At 41.5% G+C, this 19667-nt stretch overlaps 1 protein-coding gene across 1 annotated transcript in view; it reads right to left on the bottom strand.

Annotated features, from left to right (window-relative positions):
- Positions 1–3259: 3259 nt before the first annotated feature.
- The window catches only part of LOC307242226 (Y+L amino acid transporter 2), a 19159-nt gene continuing 2751 nt past the window's right edge, over positions 3260–19667 (bottom strand). The window contains exons 2-12 of the mRNA XM_080016595.1: positions 18333–18699; positions 17239–17414; positions 16801–16943; positions 15286–15411; positions 13607–13751; positions 12198–12321; positions 7737–7840; positions 7253–7349; positions 7002–7151; positions 4993–5176; positions 3260–4213 (exon numbers count right to left, since the gene is read on the bottom strand). Coding sequence (XP_079872721.1) covers positions 4119–4213; positions 4993–5176; positions 7002–7151; positions 7253–7349; positions 7737–7840; positions 12198–12321; positions 13607–13751; positions 15286–15411; positions 16801–16943; positions 17239–17414; positions 18333–18461 — 1473 coding nt within the window. The 5' untranslated portion in view covers positions 18462–18699 and the 3' untranslated portion in view covers positions 3260–4118. The remainder of the gene's footprint in view (positions 4214–4992; positions 5177–7001; positions 7152–7252; positions 7350–7736; positions 7841–12197; positions 12322–13606; positions 13752–15285; positions 15412–16800; positions 16944–17238; positions 17415–18332; positions 18700–19667) is intronic.

Genomic DNA, 19667 nt, shown 5'->3' with positions numbered 1-19667 from the left:
TATCGACGGGCAACATCTGAAATGAAGAGTGCACTCTCCAGTGAAATGTGACGCCTCACCCAGGCCTTCTGGGAGGCAAGGCGGATGGAGGGACGGAAGGTGTGGCTTGGACAGACACCCAAGAAGATAAGACAGCAAGGCTCAGAGCCAGCACCTAGACGCATTGCCATCTCTCATAGCTGAACATGGTCTGTGCTATTCTTCCTGCAAGTTTGTAGCTTTAAAACATGGCAAGGGTGAAATGTAGTATACTCAAATGTTCATCCAGCTTGTTACTGTTTACAACGCAATGAATTATCCAACCCTATGGCTAAAAGAGACACCAACTATTTGTGGCCAATTATTACAGAGAAAGGCAGGGTCATTGCATAATATGGTTTTGTTATTTGATCTCAGATAGTAAATTTGAGGATCTTCTGGTGGGAATGATTTTTAGCATCTCTCAACAAGCATTGGGTATTTGCACACAGAATTGATGAGAGCATTTAGGCAGCAGTTTGGAATTAGATGACGTGATAGACACGTTAAGAGGGGACAATACTGACTGTGGCTTTCAGTGGAGAACTGGAAGAAGACAAAAAGAAAGCAATAATCAGACATGTTACATAGATTTATTCGAATAAAAACAGATAGCTCCGCATTCATCCGAGCAGGCGAGAAAACTCTTTGCATTGTTAAGAATCACGAATGTCATTAAAACACCACACAAGCAAGCAATTAAGACAATAGTTGTCGTTTGGACAGTACAAATATATATACACCGATCAGCCACAGCATTAAAACCACCTGCCTAATATTGTGTAGCTCCCCCCAGTGCCTCCAAAACAGCTCTGACCCATTGAGGCATGGACTCCACAAGACCTCTGAAGGTGTCCTGTGGTATCTGGCACCAAGACGTAAGCAGCACATCCTTTAAGTCAAGTAAGTTGTGAGGTAGGGCCCCCATGGATCGGGCTTGTTGTTCCAGCACATCCCACAGATGCTCGGTCGGATTGAGACCTGGGGAATTTGGTGGCCAAGACAACACAAACTTCTTGTCATGTTTCTCAAACAATTCCTGAACAATTTTTGCAGTGTGGCAGGGCGCATTATCCTGCTCAATGAAGTCCCTTCCATCAAAGAATATCATTGCCATGAAGGGGGTTACGTGGGGATAAGTGCCAGGACACACGTTTTCCCAGCAGAACATTGCCCAGAGCATCACAACGCTTCCGCCGGCTTTAATTCTTTCCATAGTGCATCCATGTGGAATCTCTTGCCCAGTTAAAGGCACTCAGCAATCCACATGATGTAAAAGAAAATATGATTCAACAGACCAGGCCAACTTCTCCATGGTCCAGTTCTGACGCTCATCCTTCCGCCCATTGTAAGCGCTTTCAGTGGTGGACAGAGGCCAGTCATCATGTAAACCGACTAGTCTGTGGCTACGCAGCCACATACACAGCAAGCTGTGATGCACTGTGTGTTCTGACACCTTTCTATCATATCCAGCATTCATTTTGTCAGCAATTTGTGCTACAGTAGCTCTTATGTGGGGATTGGACGAGACGGGCTAGACTTTGATCCCCACATGCATCAATGAACCTTGGGCGCCCGTGACCCCGTCACTGGTTCTCCTTCCATGAACCACTTTTGGTAGGTACTAACCACTGCATACCGGGAACACCCCACAAGACCTGTCAATTTGGAGATACTCTGACCCAGTTGTCTGGTCGTCACAATTTGTCCCCCCAAAGTCCCAGATCCTGACGCTTGCCCATTTTTCCTGCCTCCAACACATCAACTTCAAAAACTGACTGTTTACTTAGCGTCTAATACATCCCACACCTTCACAGGTGCCACTGGAACGAGATGATCAATGTTAATCACTTCACTTGTCAGTGGTTTTAATGTTGTAGTTGATCTGTGTATAACATGACCTTTAAAAAGCCCACCAGTGACAGAAACCCAATGAACAACAGGGCTAAACGCAACACCCATATCCAGCGTCAAGAATTTAAAAAGGTATATTGTGGATATAATGCCAAAAAAGGAAAGAAATTAAAGTAGGTTTGCTGGAGCTGTTTTTTCTTTTTAATTCCTACACAGAATGTTTTACCTAGCAACAACACACTGACGTGAAACTGATTTGGCCTAAAAAAGTGTATCAGGACATTTGTGTGTTTTATCAAGTGGCTGCAGACACTGAAGTGGTAAATATGTAAATATACAATTCTTTTCAATCCAATAAACTCCACACACAAGGCTGAACTCGCAGTCCGACTGCATCAGAGAAAACAATCATGGAACGGTTTCTTTCTTCCAAGCCATTTGCCTTCACCCATTGCACACAGAAGCCATTAACAACAAAAAACATTTGGTTTTGAGGAGATTACATTTACCAAAGGCACATTGTCGAGACATGGTACACAGCACACACCGAGACCGAAGAACACCACATTTTTACAAAAGTCTACATTAGTTGTTCAACTAATGTTCAAAGCACGATTTTGCCCAGGTGAAGGTCAAACATTGCAGGAAATATGATTTCAGCAAAAGTGCATTTTGGTGAGGAGGAAGTTCGGTCAAACCTTCAATATGAAAATAAGAACTTTGGTCATGTATCAGTCTTTGAAATGAGAGTGCTACAGTGAAATAGTCACACAAATAACATATTACACATAAATTATGAAATAAAATAAATACCTCCTGAATCTGCGACATTGGTCTTCCGAGGTTCACGTTTGTTTAAGCTTGTCTGAGAAAAGCAAATAAACCGATAAGTATGTTGACTTTAGCTCACTAATCTCAATACACATTTTCAACTAACAGCTATAAAACAAAATGCCTCTGGATGCAAACAACCGTGTTTACTTGCACTGAGAGGCAAAACAATCCTTGTGCAACAAGTGAGAACTGTTTGGATGGCTATGAAAGGACAGGCGCAGAATGTCTCAAAAGTGGTCAAGGCAAAAAAAACCCCACAAAAGCAACAACAATGAAAACATAATAATTTGAGGTAAATACATAGTACAATGTACAGTACAAAGATTGTATTTTGGGAAACCCCAAAAGGTCACGGAACATAGAAAGCAAGCTTTGCACAGAAGGACTTGGCGCTCCAGAGGAGTAACTCAAGGACTAAAAAGTGCGTAAATACAAACATGGACACGACCGCATTGTAGAATAAAATAACATGGAGAATAAACAGAAGCTCTCCTAGATGCTACCAGTTTCCTTAAAGTTCAGACTAAGACACTGAATAAAATAAAGCCCCATCAGGAGAGGTCTTCCATCACTACGTTAACAAGGAGCTTGTTCTTATCTGCTGTTTTTGATAAGTTCAGAAAACAAGCGGATCCAAATGGGAGCTTTGTCGAAGCTGAATCAGGCGTCCATGATAACTGTTCTACTGTTGGACATACCACATTTAGAATTATGACCTGGTGGAAAACTACCTAAGTTGTTTGAAGTGTCAAAACTATGCAGCGTAGGTACCGTAAAGGCCCTGAAAACAGCATCTTGTGTGAACCAGTCCAGCCGTGCTTCTCACATTGTGAGTGGAAAAAGTAACTTACCTTGGTGTTAAGATTAAACACAGATCAAAAATAACAAAAGGTACCTGGCATCCAAGGCAAGAAGGAAGGTAGAAAGAAGGAAAGTATCAATAGTTTCTCGTCTTTGGATTTTTTTTTTTTTTTTTTTAATAATCCATAGTTTCTTGAAGATTTTTGGTTCTTTGGTGTTCTGGATGGATGATGGTGTGTGTGTGTGTGTGTGTGTGTGTGTGTGTGTGTGTGTGTGTGTGTGTGTGTGTGTGTGTGTGTGTGTGTGTGTGTGTGTGTTCGTTAGGACTGGCACATGTGCAGGGAATGGTACAACAGTGCATTGCATTTACAGACATCAGAGTGTCACGTGACTCCAGCTGAGAAATTTCCTGCACACGGGAATTGAATCACCCGAAAGTCCCAAGTAAATTAGTAGTTCTTCCTGCTGGTGTGTCAAGGACAAGTTTATACCCGCTAGTCCAAAACTTTGATCGTCGGTGCGTCTCCATCCTTCTCCTCCACCTCTCTCCACTCATCCCTCTCATTCTTCCATGGCGCTTTGCGCCCTGGTCCCGATACTCGCTCATTTCATCATTCCACCTTTTCAGGGTCAAGGTTGTCGAGGTCGATGTCGGGAGAGGCCATGCAGCAGAGGCACAACTTCTGGGTGAACAGGGAGAGGACTTCTGCCGGAGCAACAGGAGGAAATGAGAACTTAGTCAACAGTAGATACTGCCAACATTTCAAATGGTCTTTATGTGTGAACCTGTGACCAATTGCTTGTTCAACTATTAACAATTTCCTCAGTCAGTGAAGGAAAGATTTAGAAAGATTGCTGGCAGCTCTTATCGGTGCTTCTAACTGTTCAGCTGGTTCACAGTGTGAGCAGGGGCTGAATGCAAAGCACCATCAGCATTACATGCACTACCAAGCATCAAAACAATGCATCACGCCCTAAAAAGCTGCGTATTTTTGAAAGTTATTTTAAAATTAAAATAAGCAGAATTGCTCCCATTCCAACTCTATGCTAGGTCTATGCTATGCCATTAAGCTGAATCCTCACAGGGAGAGTTTGTTTATAGTTGACCGCGTTGAGGGTATTTTCCTCATTTCAATGAAATGCCCCCCCAGTTGGGAAACTTCAGCACACAACACAATCATAAAATTACACTGCACACCAAAACTCAACAAAACTGCAGCATTAGCAAAAACAACTTTATGTTTTTAGGTTCCTCATGTAAATCATCTTATTAAACATTCATACTTTTACACAGCATTTAAACTTTGGAAGTACTTTCCAAGTACAGAAGCACTATACGTAAAGGATTTAAATTTCCTTGCAGGCACCACTTGCCTCTGGGTCCACTGGCAACAAAAACGCACAAGACACACACATAACATCCTTAGAGTAGTACTGTGGTACCTAGTATGACCACTAGCTGGTGACGGCACTAAAGCTCCTTACTTAGCATCCGGCTCATCCAGGCCGGTCTGGAGCTGGGCGGCAGGTGGATGCACAAGTAGTAGACGGGCGCTCCGGACAGCGCCACGGCGATGCCCACCAGCGAGTTGATGGTGTCACTGTACAGTGGCATCACCACCAGGAAAAGACTGCACAGGCAGTAGACCACGGGGAAGACCAGAGAAAGCTGGAGTAGGAGAATCAAAAAACAACATATTAGATAAGTACACTGGGCAAAATAGGAGTAGGCTTGGGCAATTGTGTAAAATCCCAATCACCATTTTAATGGGGTTTCGCACGTGTATAGAATGTAATGTAATGTTGGAAATCTCTGTTCCAGAAGTGCAGGATTTATTAATTACATGTAAAGTATTTACACAAAAACAGACCCCTAGCAACCGACATAAGTCCCGACAGTGGGGACGCACAGGTTTTTTTGGAACAGTATGGGCTAAGGACTTGGACAGTCCCCTGAAAGTTTCTGTATGGGACTGTAGAGGGGAAGTGAGAATCAGAGAAGTTTCTCAACAACACTGAACGGAGAGGGCGAGAGGCCCCGCCTTCTCTTTGCTCCAGTTCCAGAATATGGTAAACTGCACATCCCCGCCCCCCACCAAAAAAGCCCCAAAAAAACCCGTCTGTCATCAATGTCAATCGTGATAGATGGAGTTGATCGCCGATTTAATCGTAAATCGGGCCAAGCCTAAAAAGTAGTAATTCCAATATCTCTGTCACTACATGCCAGGTGTGTGTTTAGAGAGTTCTTTTGTATACTTCTTTGACCATAAACAAGAACATATAAAACGGCAGAGTTCACTGTACGAAGCCGTTTCATCCCAGGAGACTGCAGGTCGTCTTGACCAACATGTTGAATGTTCCTTTTGCAAATTTCATAACCACCAATCTCATAACTGGAAGGAAAGAAGTCTATCAAATCGAATGAGGAAGCCTAATAACATTACTAGCTTACCGCTTCTCATTTTCTCTTTATAGCCCGAATGTCTGAAAAAGGCAGTTTGAAGAAGATGCGGTCTAATTACCAGAGCAAATTAATAAATAGACCTTTAATCATTATTATTAGACCAATGAGCCTCCTTCTGGGAACTTGTGCTTTCGGTGACAGCATCGAGTGCCTGTACTGAAGCCGAGGCGTACCAGTAATTACCAGTACTTCTCAACGGCAGCAAACACAAAATAATTACTTGTTCACAAGGGAGGGCACTACTTTACTTAAAGCATAACGATTAATGCATTTTTATAATAAAACAAATAAAAAACGATTTTCCTGCTAAGCAACTTTGATTCAAAAGGAGACCTTGAGAATGATGTAATGCTGATTATAGGCAGAGGCTGGCCAGCATCCATTTTCTTGGGGCTTCATGCAAATTAAAACCTTAACTTTAACCTTTAAGTTAATATGTAGTTAATACAATTCTGAAATATAATAAAACAAAGTTGTTCCAACAAAGAACTCAACTGTACTCATGGGGTTGACACAGTTTAAACAACATCATGAGTGATTTGACAAAAAGTAGTCCTTTGTAATTACTGTTGACTTGACAGATTTCTTTTGTGATTGTTGACACCAATGACACCATCGTTTGATTTTGCAGCATCTTTTCTCAAAATTCGGAATGCAATTTATGAACTTTTGTCTTTTTTGTTATTAAAATTGCAGGAATTAAATACCAGTGAAAAAAAGACTATGATATTAAATCCCTATGATAATTACGAGTTATGCTTATCATAGAAACCAATGGAAATGTTTTAGAAGTCATCTTTTCAATTTTCTGAACATAAAAAGGACTGGGTGGAAACTAACTGCATTCAAATCAGTACTGTTTGACGAGGTTCTGATGCTGCAGGCTCTGTGTCCTCGGGGAACGGGGGGCAAGTTGAAGCACGATTTAACCATTTAATGAAGAAAACTCACAGAAACTGTGCAAAATTGCAAGGTCTCGCAAATATTGCAGACGTTTGCTTTATTACAGAGTGCTGGACTGAGCAGCTACCTTGACGGGCCGGTGCAGGTTGGGGGCCTTGAAGCGCAGGTAGATCTGGCTGGCGATGGACAGGCCAATAAACAACCAGTAGTTGAAGCTGAAGTAGTTTATCAGCTGGAAGACGTCGCGCACGCAGAGATATATGAGAGACATGCCGCCCTATGAGGGAAAAGAAGAAGGGAGGAAGGTAATAAATACAATTATTCTACACGAGCAGCCACACTGGCATGGTTGCAAAACAAGAGGCGTGCGACACTGACGTTGAAGAGCAGGGCGGGGATGGGGGTGAAACGCTTGATGTGGATCATACACAGCACGTCGGGCAGGTGGCCTTCCCTGGAGCCCACAAAGAACAACCTGAGGCGGAAAATTAAAACGTTAGTGGAAACACGAGGTGCTTTAGTGAGAGTCGTCCAGATGCTTTAAACCACCTCACTGACCAGCTTCCTTTTTCAAAGATTCAAAAATAATAGATGCAAAACGAGAAGGGAAAACTTAAAATCTGAAAACAGCATGGTAACTATCATGTAAATGCCATGATCCTATGGGTAAAATGAAGACAAATTCAAGAACCCGCGCAGCTGTTTTACCGTCCGAGTCTGACGTTACCAAAATGCTTGTAATCATTTAACACCCACTATTTCCAGGCATGCGTTGAAAGTTCAAGTACATTTCCAACCCTGGGTAACGTTGTGTTAAGGATTCATAACATTTAAAAGTGTGATGCTTTTGGCGTTCCCTCACCTGGAGGCAGCGATGATGGAGGAGTTGAGGCCTCCGTAGCAGGAAATGGCCACGGACAGTGGGATGATCCAGCGAGCCCAGCCCAGCACCTCGTCTGCAAACGTCTGGAGAAGCATCAAGAAGAACGTTTTGTTTTTCCCAGGTATTGACTAACATTGTTTAGCTGTATTCAGCTGCACTGCCGTATGGATGGACATTGTTTTAAGATAATATGTTTAACAATTAATTTAGTTGATCTAAAGTCAAATAACCAAATTATACAATTTGCTGTGATTAATCGCTGTCTTTGCTTCCTAAGACTGATGCTTGTAATAATGGATATTTAACTGTAAAATCACGGAATTTATGTAGAATCACAAAGGAAGTATATTTAAATTGTTTATTAGTATCGCTTAACCGTGAACACGGTTTCTCCTGTGATCTACAGACTTCCAAGAAAACCATCAGAATTGACTGTCGAATTGAAAAGAATGAGTTAACAGAAATAATAATAGAAACCAGGCCTATATGTTTAACTGCCAATTGGATTTTAAAACCATCAAGGCCATTAAAATTAGATATCTGCTAAGAAGGCAATCATTTCTTATACGCACGAATATAAATGATCATTAGCAACAAAAAAATGTGTTCCATGTTCAAGTGCCAGTTGAATTTCAACAATATCATCATTCCATGATAGTCAATGCAGATATGAAAAAATAAACAAGCAAAGATTATGCTGAGAGTTCAAAATGTGAAATCTTTTTCACTCCATAGAAGAATAACAACAACAACAACAACAACAATTCGGCTTAATCCTGCTTTACATTCAGCCAGTTACTAACAAACCATTCTGTTTACATTATCAGGTGACAAAGCAGCTCTCTTTTGGACGACGTGGCCATGAGAGTGCGAGCAGCCTCCCACAAGGCACTGTGGCTGCAGGGGTTGGGTTGCAATGTGTGCCAGCCTGGCATGTGCTCCTCTCGCTTCTACTCTCTTTTGGGCTCTGCTTTTTAGCGGTCCACACATTGTTCTATTGGCTCTTCCCCTTGATCTGTATCCGTATCAGAATAACCCAGCAAGAAGACGGACATGCTCCTCTTCTTTGGCGGTTGTTTCTCTGTTGTTCTCTGCAGATGGTTGCGGTGCAGGCCTCTCTACCGTCACCAGGTTGCTTACTGAAGCCCACACCTCACTCCTTTCAGATTTGGGAAGACACTTGAGGTGTTTTGCAAGGTTTAAGTAGCTCATCCAGCTTTTAACATTGCTGAGCCAGGGTCGTGGTCAGTGGAGGTTTGTTTCGCTGGATTCGCTTGACCATCTCTAGGGGCTGAATTCCATCTTGTCGCAACATCCTGAACAACTGATTTGTGCTTCTGTCCAAGTGCAACTTTCTGTTCTCTTAAATCCTGATGGACTACGCTTGTGTCCCGACAAACTTGCGACATTTGGCCAGAACACTTTCACATCCACTGTCCTGAAGGGAAAGGGTGACCCTACTGTGCAGACTGTGGGCCGCGCTGGGCGGGTGTTCAAATCGAAGAAGTCTCATGGCTGCAACCATGTTACGAGCACTGTCAGTGTTCTTTTGCAACACCCAGAAAATAGAGCAGCACAGGCCTCAGCAGTGTCGCTCTTCTGTTTTACTTGCGATTAGTGCAAACAATTGCAGTTTCCATTCTTTATACACAAAGTGCGCTGTAACGCCGAGGTCAGGGCTCCAGACTGCATTTTGCGACAATTTTTGGGGACAGTGCTAGTAAATGTTATAAGTAGGAGCACCAGTACGACTTGCAAATATGCCGACTGTTTGTTTTTCAGTTTTTTTCTTTAAGTCATTGTATATCCAGGAGGGAGTGAGAATTGGTGCGCGTGTGTGTGTTAGGGCTGTCAACAACATACACTTTTAAAATGTTACAATTTTACCAACCTTTGGGGTGTGTTATTGCACGGTAGGCACGTGCTGCTGGTAGAGCCTGGAACACCTAATGTGTGTGTGTGTATTTACATTGCGCATACTGCATAAGTTCTATGTAAGCCTTTTAAAAGTGTGTGTGTGTGTGTGTGAGAGAGAGAGATGGAGAGCTGTGGCTCTCGTCATGGTTGTTACTCACAGTGATGTGCTGACCACATAGCTTATGTTTACGTTTGTTCATTTATTATTTGGTGTCTTTTAAAAAAAATACAATTTAACTTAACTTTTTTAATTTTTCTGTTAAAGCACTACTTTGTTTCGTGACTTTTTCCTTTAAAATAAAACAGCACATTGATATTTCCGTTAATTCTCTATTTATTACCAAAGCATTTCAGTAATACAGTAAAGATGGAAAAATATGAATGAATTACGTTGCATTTCGATTTCAATGGTGCTCCTAAATGTTTTGCTGGTGCTCCTAAAATTTTCAGTGGGGAGTACCAGTGTTAGTTGTAGTGGAAAAAGTCAGTCTGGAGCCCTGCAAGTAGTTGTCATTACTCACAAAAGACCAATGGTCTTCTGTCAAAGCGTCCTTTGCTTGCTCAAGCATGTTGATCCTCTTTGCCCTCCTCTCTTCATACAACCGTGTATTCTTGACATGATGGTTCCTCTCGGTGGTAGATTATAAAGAGGTGTCTCCCGATGCAATTTGGCTGATTTCTCTCAGTCCATCATCTTCTATGTTAATTGGGCGGCAGTTTTTAGCGATCCAGTTAGCCACAGCATTAGTTAGCTTCTCACTTCCAGGTTTCATTACTCACCCAGGAGTACACACTCCTGTCATGTAGAGGAAAAGCCCTGTAACGTTAGTTTCGGAAGGGGGTTTCCTTTGAGGTGATATGTCATGTCAAAGACGAATGACTTCTGTTTTTTTTTTTATATATAAAATTTGACTTTGCAAAATGTGCAGATATTTATGTATTTATTTTTTAAATCTAGGCTCTGTCGGCCACGTTTTAAAGTGACATTTCTCGGCTAAAACTCCATCCATGTCCTTATCCATCTTTAGCCTGTTCGGCTTGTTGGCTACACCGGCGGATATGACGTATGCCCCGCCACGTGGGGCGCACACCACATCCGCCGGTCACATTGTCAGCCGCCACAAGAATTAAACAGAATGCAGTTGCATTGATAGTGTCGTGTCACATTGACAGATTGGGCATGTATGGTAGAACTACACCAGGCGTAGCTTAACATTGTAGGCTGTGGTTTCTTAACCAGCCTACACCAACTGCGTGGTGAAGTGTCCCACATGTGTTGACGTTGTCTTCGAGAGAGGCAGAATATTGAAAACAGCAACTTAAAACACACAGTTTGATCATTTTTATGTCTTCTTAAAGAATGACTCAAAACAATCATCAAAATAGTTGCCGATTAATTTAATAGTTGACAACTCATTGATCAATGGACTTAGAGTTGCAGCTCTACTCTTAATAAAACATTTCTATTTAGTTTTATGGTGTGTAGTTCCAGCGTCAGACTTGGTAAGGCCAATTCATTGTTACAGCAAAACCACATTTTATTTAAAACTACTTTTTACAATTGCTGCAGTACATCCAAAGCATAACCTGGGTTAAAAAAATGGCTGAGTAATGTCTTCATAGAGAACATTTTGCACCACAGCGGTGCAATGGAAATACTTTTCCTCCTGAACCTTCTGGTGCAGAATTAATACTGCTAATTACTGCAGAACTTAATGCTGATTCGGGAATGAGAGACCGCCAAGAGCCTGGTGACAGCGAGGACATCAGTAACGGTTTGATTGAATCTCTCATCGTTAATAACCTGCCTCCACATGTTCCCTAATTACATCATCAGCCCAGAGTGTTCCTGTGTGGGGCGTTAACCTCTTTACCCAACCGTTCCTGTTATCAGCCAGAGTCCTAAGGTCACACAGAATGGCTTGGGACACAGACAGCAGAGCCTGAGGCAGCTGGGTTGCAGGGGACGTCAACAGGAAGCACCAATTAAAAAATGACTGCTCTACGGTGACTAGTAGATCCTCATTTGGACAAGTCTGCTCATTATCTACCAATACTTCATTTGAAATGTGTGTTTGCTGTGTTTTAATGTTTTGCTGACAAGACTGTTGCTCAAGGCCACTTATATGACCTCTAAAAAAAAAAAAACTAGTAAGGTCACTTTGTGGGATTTTAGAGTCCTAAGTTTAACTTGATCTAAAAACAATCTGATATTAATGAATGGGGTTTATGTACGGATCACGACCATCATATGCTTTCATGTTTTATATGTGTAAATATAAAATGAATGAATGAAAACAATGAAACTAAATTACTCTTATGCCAGAAACAGTAGCAAACAGTTGAGAAATACATAGAAGACCAGAAAAATTCTCATTATGTCGTTAAGCAGACATTTTTGTGCAAGGTGACTAATAACAAGTACATCTAATATGTACGTATTTTTAGTCTCATATGCCAGTGATGGATGGCATTCAACATTCTGTCCAACTCCAGAGTTCCACCGTCTACAGAACCACTCACCACTGCCACCGCTTCACTGCTCAAGACCGTATCCGCATCCAGAACGACGTAGTAGGCGATGTTGGTCAGGATGTAGATCACCGTGACGATGGGCATGGAAATGGCTATCGACAAGGGCAGATTTCTGCAATGATATGGAGAAGGGAGTGCATTTAGAGATTCAGGAGCGAACTACCCACATGCTTCCTTCTAGAGGAATCAGCCTGTCACCGCTAGGGATGTTAACGACACAGTTTTTTGCTTGTCGATGTGTCGGAGGCATTTACTGATTGGTCATTTTAAGATTCTGATGTAGACCTATCGGGTTAAAAATAACACACTAGGTATACAATATATATGTTGTATGGGTTATTTCGCCACAAAATGTATCTTAATGTAAGGTTATTTTCCCAGATAGGCCTATTTATTTTGCCATCCGATATGGATTTGCTTTTTCCACAGGCACGGCACAGTGCTCTGCGCTGTGTCCTTTCAGCACCACGATTGCGGAGCAGATGACGATGATGATCGATATTCTTTTTTTTTTTTTATATGGTTTTGGCTAGGCCTATAGCCTACACCAAAGATTATTTATCGATTGCGTAACAATCAAAGCAATCAGCTGTTATTATTGAAATAGAATTAGTTGTTTGAAAGTGATGTCTGAAAATGAAAACATTTTACTGAATCAATCAATTTCTTTGCCTGCATTTGCAAATGTAGGCTTACATAAATAAATCATGACAAATTTGATATTCAGCTATAAAACGCTAGAGGACTGCGTGGTTTTACCTTCACGTGAAGGCAGTCTGACAAAAGCGAGACGATGACAAAAGCGGTATTTGTAGCCTCATTTCACTGCATGGCTCATATGTGCGATGTGCATGCATTATGGGATGGCACAGGAGGCAGGTGACATCGCGAGCACAAAAGAAATTATCTCTATGATCGGCCCACCCCGAAATTCTTCGAAGGGATGCTGAGAAGGCGAAACTCCACTCCGCTATCTCTCCCATTTGGAAAACAGTACCATTAGTTTATGAACAAGCATATCGTTTTGAACAAGCATAAGTAAAGCTTTTAGAACGTTTAACAAAAAATAAATTAATTAATTTTAAAAAGTTTTTCGATTTGACGTTATACTGTGGACACGTCGGCACATTTTAACATCCCTAGTCACAACATGGCATTCTTTATCTGAAACCAGTCACATTATTTTCTATGAAACTTTGTTAAAATCTCAAGCATATTTGTGATACAATCTCTAAAAGATGCTTGGTGAATGAATGAAAAGTTTAGTTTCATACACTTATTATTATTCCCTTAAAATGTAGAATGTGGGCAGACGCTGTCTGCAATTTAATTCTTCAGTTCTTACAAAAGACAAAACATAAAAAATGTCCCGAGCACTCAGACCTCTACCCATGTACCTCTCTGGGTTCTTGATCTCCTCTGTGATGAAGTTGAGGGTATCCCAGCCGGAATAAGAGTAGAGGGCAGAGTAGAGGGCGAGGGCCATGTCGCCCGGGTTTAACTTAGAACCCTTAAATGAGTCCTCAAAGTTCTTGCTGTAACCTGAGAAAGACCAAAATAGTCCATTTAGAGATAGTGAAAGTTTAAATATAAGCCCCTTTCAGAGAAACACAGAAAATCTAGTAAAACCTCGGTGAGTCTTTTGGGGCGCAGGGCGTTTCAAGAAGAAAAATGAACGGCACAGGGGGAGGAAAAGAAAACAAGAACCTCTGCATCTCTACCAGAAATACTAGTAGGTTAAACCTATTATTATTTGATTGATGCACACATTTAAATTACATATTAACATAATTTGCACTGAAATGTCAAGTCTTCCTAATCAAATGTTGCTCCATAAAAAATGAGTATCCGTTTATTGAAGAATGTGATCAACAGTTTTAAATGGCACTTATAACACACGTAAAAAAAATTCAGACAATGCTTAACCTTTTGGATCAAATTTTGACTGTTTTCTTACTTTTAGACTTATCGACTTTTCTAAGTTTAAACTTGCGTTTAAACGTCGGAGGGAAGGAAAATTAGTCACTAGGAACCTCCCCACTCAGAAATAATCAGATTGTGCTAACCAAACAGATGCATATATTTCTTTAAGAAAGTTATACATCCTATCAACAATCCAAACATGTTGATGGACTTTTGAAATCAACAGAATAACACTTGATGTGTAGACCTCAAGCAAGTACCATTTTTTTTTTTTTTTTTTAACATTACAGTTTTAAGTGTATTCCCATGGCTTTATGTTAAACACTGAATAAATAAAATACAAAAAAAAATTTAAACTAAAAAGATAAATAAATAATATATAACTATATACGGGCTGCAGATATTCCTCTATTATCCCATTGGAATGTGTATGCTTTCTTATTTTTAATATTCCAATTCATTCAAATTTTGAATGCTCAAATTTAGTAGGGGAGGGGGCGTGACACGCACTTCTGCAGCTCCGATCAGTGATCTTTTCTCTAAACAAAGCAAATAACTCTAGATTGTTCAATTTGCTCCGTTTCCAGCTGCTGGAGAGCAGATTCCAGTTGGCTCCTGTGGCAAATGCCCCCGCGGCCCAGCACGGTCCGCAAGCTGACGGTTGGGAACCTCTGCACTAAAGAAAATTCTGTTGGGGATGGTCATGTTTATTTACCACTTTCATCGCCACATCTGTGGAATGACTGGACATTCTGGTCAAAGACACTTTGACCAGAATGTGTACACACTGTGTACACACTGTGAAACGCCGGAGGAGAGGGAGACACGCCGGTGCGTTGTGCATCTCCACCGACCCAGACTTAGCACACTGTTACAGGAATATTTCTCTCTAATGTGCGTTCACTATGCAACAAACTGAACTTATGGGTGAGCCCCATCTCGCTGCGCGCTGCCGGGGAGAGAGCGGAGGAAGCACCGGCGCTCCTGCTGTACGATTGGCTGTTTCGGTCACATGTTTGTTTCTCTGCTCTGTAAGGCTGACTGTTCCTGTCACATGTTCGTGTCGTGTCTTTGGAGGTGGCGAAAAACTGACTAATGAATCAATCTCTATATGAATAAATCTCGTAAATTTCAGAGGTCATTTGCAAACTACCTTGTCCCAGCTTGACCATGCCTGCGATGATGATCAGAATGAGGGCCAGGACCTTGGCCACGGTGGAAACGACCTGCAGGATGGCTCCCCACTTCACCTTCATGCAGTTCACACATGTCAACAGACCTGACAAGGGCACAAAAACAGGGTTAACCAATACCAAAAGGCTAAGATTAGAGGGAGAACAAGGCTAACCCTAGGAAGGAAAGAGACACTTTTAAATGAACTATTGACTCCAGCACACACACACACACACACACACACACACACACACACACACACACACACACACACAGACACAGACACAGACACACACACACACACACACACACACACCTCTTCTCACCTAAAACCATTTTTTGGAGTTTATGTATATAGTTTGTATGGCGTTTTCAATAAATCTTTCAAAACTAAAAACATCTTGCATTTCTCGCATTGCCCCACTCCCACTAGCCTACAGCCTAATTTCTTTGTCTGAGAGATAAAGGGCCCAGCTTACTGCAGATCGACACCTCTAATGGCCCGCCCCAGGGGGTCATTAATTTCAAGCTCATGAGCTAATGGCTCATTTCACACCTTGGGTCAACTGAAATAAAGTGAGCAGTTGCGATAAAACCTTGTTTCTACCTATTTAGACATCAGATTTGATCAACTATTTTGACTTCATGATATACCCAAGACCTTGATGAACAACTTTTATATTGACAAAACAGTTTGTCAGTATATTCTAGTGTGTGCTATGTCAACATTTCTGGCGGCTACACAAAATACAAAAACATACTCTTTATATCTTGCGTGTTTTAGATCTCTCTAAAAGCTGCATAATGATACTGACCAAATTATTGAAGGCATATCAATGTAGCTGTGATTTTTTTTGTGTGTTAAGTTGATTATATTAAGATAAATATCTGACACCAAAATCACGATGCTTCTCTGAATTCAGCGAAACTCCAGAGGGTTAAATACCCAATAAATGTACGGTATTGTTTTGTATTGATTGTTCATAGTTGGTACACAAAATGCACGCAGGTTGGCAGGTCTGAGTGTATCTCATTTTGACACAGAGGAAAAAAAATATGGCAATAATTATTGTTATATCGCCCAGCACTAACTCAAATTGCGCTTAGAGGGAATAATTTTCACCGGACATGACGGGAGGGATTTAAATAGGTGGGACGTCAACAGATTTTCCCGGTCAAAAAACTGTAATTATCGGATAACGGAAACCCTGCTACAGTGATGAGTGAATGAATGAAGACCAAACCATGTGTAAAAGGTATTCTAAAGAAAATTAGAATAAATCAAACTTTCCCAACCAACCAACTGCTATTGAAATTGTCAAATTTACCTTTCCCCTAATTGTTACTTTGTTCTCCTGAATTAGTTTCAAAACGCTGCAAATCAAATGGTGTGCCTGCTCAATCTGGAAAACTAATAAAAGCCAAAGCTGCCTCTTGAGTCTGTCATATACACATAACATTGGTATAGTACATTTAAAAAAAAAAAGTGGTTCACCTATTATGACTGCAGCAATGAGACGCACAGCATTGTATGGGGCGGAGCACGTCGGGTAGAAGGGCTGGACCAAGTAGCTGGAGAAGGTCAGGGCGATCACCGCCTGGCACGCTGGCTCTACAATCAACAATGATGTCCATAGCCTATGTGGAATTAGCCAATATTGCATAATAAGTAGTTACAAATGAATCTGAGTAAGATAAAAATATATATAGAGTATGGCATTAACATCAAGGCGGTAAATGCTTCAATGAGTGTCAGATAACAAAGAATTCATACAATATCCAAACAATAGCACAATCCCCAACTAGTGAAATTATATAAAAGGTAAATTTGAAAATTCAAATGACAAGAAAACATATTTCATATAGAAATAGAGCTGGATTTGGAGGACATTGAAACATGCGAGAGTTTCAAAAAAGGCAAAGAAACACATACCGAATAAACGCCAAGAATCCACCGAACGATTCTAAGATGTAGGCGTAGGAGGCTCCAGACTTGCGTATGGTGGTGCCCAGCTCAGCATAGCACAGCGCTCCAAACACAGAGAAGACCCCTCCAATGGCCCACACCACCAGGGACAGGCCAAATGAACCTGTGTAGAAAAGAACGCCCTGGACAGGGAAAGACAAAAATAGAGAAAATCAGAAAAACATTTTTTTATTGTACAAGGAATTTGTCATGGTGTAATTGGTGCATTGGAGTGCAGAAAGATAAAAACAGACAGTAGCATAGAAAAATAATGCTCAACAGTAAAAAGAAAACCTAACAAACAAGAAATTCAGGTTATACAGAATGTACTCTTATGCACCAGATATAGGCTATGAAAAAAAAAAAAGGCTATGGCAGGGGCTAAGTGGCAATAGGATTCAAGGATTGACTGGTTAATATAAATATGGGTGGATATTTTTGTACATAATGAATAGAATATATGTATACAACAGTATGGACAGGGCTAATTACTGGAACGGAAATCTAATAATTAATGCTTCCTTCCTTCGGATCATATGGATATTGATTCTAATTCCATCTGCCTATCTTATCCGTGGGGCCCAAACAGCCTTCTCTTAGCTGAACCTTACACAGTAGCATGATGTCCTTTTAAAACAGAGTTCCTTTGGGTGTTGAGACCATGATTGTTATCCTGTCAAGGCCGTAAGAAGCTCCTGTCTTCCCCAAAGATTGGTGTGTGTAGCTTTTATGTAAACAAGACATACATTTTGCAGAAACCAGCTCTTTTCAAAAGGAGGAGCCCCTTGGCTATAACCCAATTGAATGCAAATAGCAAAAGGAAATGATGTACGTGTTTATTCGCATATAGAGCGGGGAAGTAAGATTCCAACAGAAGTCGCTTCTCCAGACGCATGTGGAGATGCATTCTAATATCAGGTGTGAACAGATTTACTTAGAGCTGTCCAATTGTGATCGGATCACCCAAGACGCGTGTTTTTTACCGCTTAAAAAAGGTAAAATTTGTGCCAAATCTGGCAGTAAAGCAACCTTAAAAGGTGACAACAGCAGCAGCCTCCTACCTTGGGTGAGACGAAGATGCCAGAGCCGATCATGTTCCCCACGATGAGGCAGACGCCGTGGAGAAGAGAGATTTCCTGCTTCAGACGCATCCCGCTGCTCTGGGACACGGAGTCTGGTTCGGTGGCCATGCTGCTTCAGTCCCAATTCAATACAGTCCCAGTGAATCAGGACGGAGGAACGACAGTACAGATGAAGTGGAAAGCGTAGGACACAATGGCATATGTGGTGGGGGGGGGGGCAGGTCTGAAGGATGGAGAGATGAAAAGGATGGAAAGGGAACAGAGTGAACAGAGAATAAGGGAATAAGGAGGTGAGAGAGTCGTCTCATCCAACAGTCATGGTGGAGTGTGTGTGGCCTGGGACGATCTGCAGGGGAACAAGCCACATTCAGGGTTGGGATAAGCTGCTATTGTGATGTGAAAATTACAAAGTGTTTCTATGTATTTCTAGAGTACAGTGTATCTATTCGATATTAACCGACTCTCTGTGTATGTGTGTGTAAGGTTGCACAGGCATCAGCAAACTACGGCCGTCAACAGAGCGGATGGAGGAGGAGCGGTTATCGATGGCTCTGCAGAGCCTGAGAGAGTGTCTTGAGATAGGCTCCCCGTTACAGAATTGCAATTTATTATTCACAAGTAGATAGCATTCACACACAAAAACAAAATCCAGTTTTCACCAAAATAGGTCCCATTGCAACAGAAAGCAATGGGGAGACGTGCGTGATGCAGCACAGGACACGAGGGGCTTTTTGTATCGTTCAATTAGAAACAGAAGAAAACAAATAGATCTAAAATAAAAACACACAAAGGGAACGGGAAGCATAGCCGGCTGCAGATCGCTCCCTCTCAGTTACACCCGTTCTGCACTGAAGGTGAGTGAGCAAATTTGTATATCCGTATGAGCACAGAGCACCAATGTGATGACTCAAAACACACATTACCCTAAGCAACGGGAAAATCAAGAATCAGTGACATCAGTGATTCCACAAGACACTGCTTTTACAGGTTTCAGCAACGGATTAATTTGTTTAAACCAATATACATTGGATGACATTGGGTTCCAAAAACAAAACCATGAAACAGGACGTCAAGGGGGCTTAGGTATTTCAGCTTTTCCACTAGAACAACAGCGGCTGGCACTTGCGCTCCTGTTTCTAAATCCAACCACTGTACAAAGTCTATTTGAAGCGGGTTTATCGACTTTTATCCACCGCTGGCGAGTACAAGTTAAAAGTACTTTCAACTGCTGCAATTGTGTGAGGTGTTCGCTTGAGAGGCGAAACTTAAAGATGCAAACGGTGATTTTTCGGAATGATTTAGGAAACATTGGTG

The sequence above is a fragment of the Zeus faber genome, assembly GCF_960531495.2.
Source record: "Zeus faber genome assembly, chromosome: 1".
In the NCBI taxonomy this organism is placed as follows: domain Eukaryota; kingdom Metazoa; phylum Chordata; class Actinopteri; order Zeiformes; family Zeidae; genus Zeus; species Zeus faber.
Note: the sequence above shows the minus strand (reverse complement) of the source record. Positions and strands in the feature narration are given on the sequence as shown.